The following is a 5,095-nucleotide window of genomic DNA, read 5'->3' as shown; positions in this document are numbered from 1 at the left end:
CCAACTCTAAGGTAATTTAAAGCACTATGGCCCTTGTCTGTGAAGAATCTCCTATAAGAATATATCAACTACCAAAGAGCCTCTCCACTTGTGACTAAGTTTCAACAGTTGGCTTTCAAACACTTGAACTGTGTCTGAGATAGAACCAGTCTTATACTTGTTATTTTTATCTTGGTTACAAGTTTGCCAAACATGTGTCTAAATTCCATGTCATGCTATGGCTTTCTCCATGGTCAGATCACAAATTTGGAAATTAAACATGGTGGAAAAAGTGACCAGTGAGAATTTAGGTAGATAAACAGCAGAATAAATCAAATGATGTATTTGAGTCAAAGCACGCCATAGTATCTTAAATTTGAAGTATAATTTTATTTTTAGTAAATGTATTGAAACAGCAATGTAGAGAAAAACAGGAGGCACAGTTTTCATTCTATGTACATAGATCTTTTTGTTTATATGGGAGCATAAATGTGTTCCCTTTTTTATACTTTTCTTATACCCCCATTTCTTTACAGCCCACAATCATAGAGATGCCACTTCAGATATATTAGAAGCAGAAACTACTATTTACAGTAAAATTGTTTTCAAAATTTAAAGCAATGAACATGGTATACAGCTTCTTTTCTAATGTTCTGAAACTAGATATTTAGTGAATCCACATAACCCTAGAGAGGCATTATATTTTTAAAAGCACAATTAAATCAACTGTCATTACTAAAATGAAAGAGAAAGTATCTAATTTCTCTCTGTCTCTCTCTCCCCTCTCTCTTTCTGTGTGTGTGTGTGTGTGTGTGTGTGTGTGTGTGTGTGTGTGTGTGTGTGTGTGTGGTTGTTATGGCAGGATTTCACTATGTAACCCCAGATGGGGCTATCTGAATGAACTATACTGGTTTGACCTGACTCACAAAGCTTCTCCTGCCTCTTCCTCTCACATGGTAGAATTTTAGGCATGTTTCTCCACTATGCCTGGCTCTTTATTTTCTCTTGAACAGAAATTCCTCCACATATTCAAATTTCAACCCATAACAGTATTTTTGTATTTTAGAAAGCTATTTCTCCATATATTTAATAAGACTTACTGAAAAGAAGTAAATAAATAAGTAAAAGGGATACAATAAATAAATTGTAAAATGTAAGAAAACTGTGAACATCAATTCTTTTTCTACTAACACATTTTCAGTTCTTTAAAGATCACTAGATATCTATCATGAAGAGGCAGATGCAGCATTCTTCAATATACATATTACATACATTTTTATTCCTTACTCTATTTAATATATAAAAGAAAACTAGTGCTGCTTTGTTTTCAGAGACAGGGTTTACTGGAGAGCAGACTTGAAATCAGTATTGAATAATTAAGAAAAACCTTAGCCCTCTGATCCTTCTGTATCTTTTTTTTTTCCATATGCTGAGATTACACAAATGTGATGAACATAATAAACCAATAATTAAACAAACAAACAAACAAAAAACAAATTTAAGGAAAAGGCTATCAATTTCTTACAATTGTCTATGATATTCACCACCAGTCTCTCAAGGGGTAAAACAAACTTACACATTAGATGTTTAATTAATGCTACGGACAATCATCTACAACTTAGAGAAAACTCCGCAAGCATATATTTTAGTTCATTTCTCAGGCCTTTATTTTGTTTCCAGGACCAAATATCGAGCGCATCAACTTCTGTGGCTTCTGACAAGAAGGTTACACGATCGATCGAATTCTACTTTTATGTTCTGGAAAGCCAATTATTGTCATGACTTCGTGGTTACATTCTTGGGCCACACTTCTCTGGGTCTTGGTTTCGCATTTTCCCTGGGAGGTTGTTTGTTATCTTCCCCTGAAGAAGACTATTCCACTCCTGGAGGATTTTCGCCTCTTCCTGCAGGGCAACTTCTTCATCTTGTAGAGCCCCATGCTCTTCTCTCAGTGCTTTGTTCTCCTCCCGGAGAGCCTGCTCCTCCTTCCACAGAGCCTGTTCTTCCATCTCCAGAGCAGCCCCCTCCTTGGTCAGGGCCTCGGCCAGCTCCGCTGCCACTCCATCCCTCATCAGAGCTTTCTCTTCCATTCTGAGAGCCCTTTCCTGGTGTTGCAGAGCCTTGGTCTCCTCACACAGGGATTTGATCTCCTCATGCAGAGCCTTAGCCTCATTCTGGAAGGCTTTCTCTTGCTGCCGGAGAGCTGTGATCTGTGCTTCCATGGCTCGATTCTGTTGCCAAAAAGACTTTCCTTCTGTGCTCAAGGCATTGCATTCTTCCCCGGACAGTTTTGGGTTCTCTGACATCAACCTTTTCACCTTCCGGAGTAGCTGGTTCTGCTGCCTTAGGATGCGGTTCCTCTCCCTGATGAACTGGTTGTCCATCCGAAAGGATTTATTCTCTCGTCCCAAGGCTTTGTTTTCTCCCCAGAGAAATTTGTTGTCTTTTCTCAGAGCCCTGTTTTCATCTCTCAATGCCTTATTTTCTCTACAGAGTTTTTTTTCTACTTCGTGGGATTTATGTTTGAGTTTCTTCTGATTTCGGGTACAAGAGAAACAAGAAAACAACTGCAGTATTTTCCTTTTGTGTATTTGTTTTGATCCAGAGACATCCATTTCTTTTTCAGTGCACTACTGATAATTGAGACTGAAAATGTCCTAAATCTGTTCATGCAGTCTTGGTTGTCTGTTGGCTTCCTTATGGGTCATCCGGTAGGTATCCACTCAATGCTCAAGCCAGGCCCGCTGGCCGTAAGCGAAAATAGAGATAAAAGCTTCCTATTAGATTGCTACCACCAAAACTACACTTAAAGCTAAACAAATCTAATTTAGACTTTAATTACTTTATTCTACATAAGACATTACATTGATCAAATGCGTTCATAAGCTAGGCTACTTCTAATCAATATGACTGTTTTATATTATCATATATTAATAATATTAATTCATTGTCTTTGAATGTGGTACCAGCTAATATTGAAGCTAACTACTCATTTAAGATGTTTCTAGCTTTGAATAACTTCTAGAAAAAAAAAGGAAGAAAATAAAACAGAGAGAAGACATGGAAGATAATTTAAGGCAATAGGAACTATTGATTACAGCATTTACTTAGCAGTCTAGGAGAGGTAAAGATTTAGGCAACCAGCCAGACTTACATTGCTCTGTTCTCTAAGTCACTTGTAAGCCTGGTTTCTGTTACTAAAGGAGAACAAGCAATACTTTAGGTCACCTACAGTGATGTCACTTAGGGGTAACTTTAGTGACACATATGCTACATATGCAGTCTGGTTTTTTAAGGCATGTGTCTTAGGAAAATAAGAAAGCTTAAATTTTGATGTCCTCAATATTGTTAAATTAAATATATAAATATATACCTCCAACTTATTTATACATTATTAAATTTGATTTTAAAGTGATATTTGTCATCATTAGTCAAGTATTTTATTTTTGGCAAGTATCTGTGTTATGAAATCATCAAATAGTAAAATTCATGAATAGTTGAAAAATTGTTAAAAAAATTTAAGACCATTGTTGAATTATATGAATAATGGAAATTTGTATGTCAAATAAATAGACATGTTGACATTTTAATTCTAGTTAAACTATTACATTTACACGATTACTTAGCAGGCTATTCAATATCATATAAAACAGTAAATCATCTTTACATAGGATAAATTCATTCTAGTTCATATGAATAAATGTGTACATATATATTTAGAAAGCTATAGTAAAATGAGTCATGAAATTGGGTAAAAATAAAGAACTGGACACATTATATTGAGCTAGGTTTCCCAGAAAGGCAAATATCAAATGGTCTCACACATATGTGGATGTGAAGCACAGTCTTTGGATTTGTGTGATTAACTTGCAATCCCTATAGCATCTGGAAACTAGATAGAGGCCATTAGCTATATGGAGGAAAGACAGATCTTAAGGGTAAGAATCATAGTAGAATACAGGTAGTATACATAGAAGGAGAAAATTGGGGAGGAACTTTAGTGTAAAAAGGAATGTGATTTTAGGGCAGAGGCGTGGGTAGGAGGAAGGATAATATCAAGGATGTTTGAAAGGCATATGGAAACATTAATTCATGCCCTTCATATGCACATATATATTTAAACAGAGGGAGAAAGCAAGGGAGGGAGAAATTGAAAGGCGTAGGAATGAAAAATGTATTCATTTCACTGCTTATTATGAATGGAGAAGATATGTAATTCCACGTCACTGAAATGGTTCTTCCTGCAAACTATTTTGTATTTTGATATTTATAAAATTATTAATTCCAGTTTTATAAATATGTTATCTGTGATATCTGTAGAAAAATTATAAACTTTGGAATTTCTAACTTTTGACAGTCTACTTGTTCTGAATTCCCTTCTGTTGTGTAATACATCACTCTGACAAAAATTGGCAAGGGACAGACTGCAGTGGCTAATGCTTCTATGCGGTCGGTCACCGAGGGAAGGCAGAACGGGAGAAGCAGGAGCTTGGAGCAGAAGCCGTGAGGGAAGCTGCTTGCTTTCTTTCTGTTATGTTCAGGTTTAAATTTATTATAAGAAATGGTGCTTCTCAGAGTGGGCTGCACCCTCCCATATCAGTTCACAATCAAGACAGTCTGCCACAAACATGCTCAGAGCACAGGATATAGCAGAGCCATACCTCTGTTGTCAGTCCCTTCTCTGGTGATGCAGAGCCTCTTGAACTCTCCTCTGCCCTCATTCAAGTGTCTGTTAGTGTCTTCCTTCTTCAAGGTATGTTTAGTTGAAAGTCCATGGGTATAGCTAGCTTCTGACATTTCTAGGAAAACCAATCTCACAACAAATACAATTTAAAGTGAAAACTCACATGATGTTTAACGTATCCATAAAATTCAGCTTCCCTAATTCAGCAAATTTGGTCAGAAAGTTATGACAAAGCAGGTTTAAAGAGATTATAAGGGACTAATGTTGTCTTTCTTTCCTCCTTCCTTTCTTCCTTCCTTTCTTTCCTCCTGTCTTTCTTTCTTTCTTTCTTTCTTTCTTTCTTTCTTTCTTTCTTTCTTTCTTTCTTTCTTTCTTTCTTTTTTCTTTTTTTCCTTCATTCTTTCTCTCTCTCTTTCTTTCTTTCTTCCCTCC

General features: G+C 36.2%; 1 protein-coding gene across 1 annotated transcript; it reads right to left on the bottom strand.

Annotated features, from left to right (window-relative positions):
• Nucleotides 1-1,640: 1,640 nt before the first annotated feature.
• LOC110309532 (uncharacterized) lies at nt 1,641-3,157 on the bottom strand. The gene is made up of 2 exons (XM_021182260.2): nt 3,134-3,157; nt 1,641-2,723 (listed from the first exon to the last, which is right to left on the bottom strand). The coding sequence occupies exon 2, from the start codon at nt 2,592-2,594 to the stop codon at nt 1,770-1,772; it is 825 nt and encodes a 274-aa protein (XP_021037919.1). The 5' UTR covers nt 2,595-2,723; nt 3,134-3,157; the 3' UTR covers nt 1,641-1,769.
• Between the last annotated feature and the right edge of the window lie 1,938 nt (nt 3,158-5,095).

Source organism: Mus caroli, unplaced genomic scaffold (genome assembly GCF_978045245.1).
Source record: "Mus caroli unplaced genomic scaffold, Mus_caroli_1 scaffold_12, whole genome shotgun sequence".
Taxonomy (NCBI): domain Eukaryota; kingdom Metazoa; phylum Chordata; class Mammalia; order Rodentia; family Muridae; genus Mus; species Mus caroli.
Note: the sequence above shows the minus strand (reverse complement) of the source record. Positions and strands in the feature narration are given on the sequence as shown.

Excerpts from the sequence above, each read along its gene's own strand:
- LOC110309532 (XM_021182260.2), bottom strand. The coding sequence starts at position 2,594 with ATGGATGTCTCTGGATCAAAACAAATACACAAAAGGAAAATACTGCAG.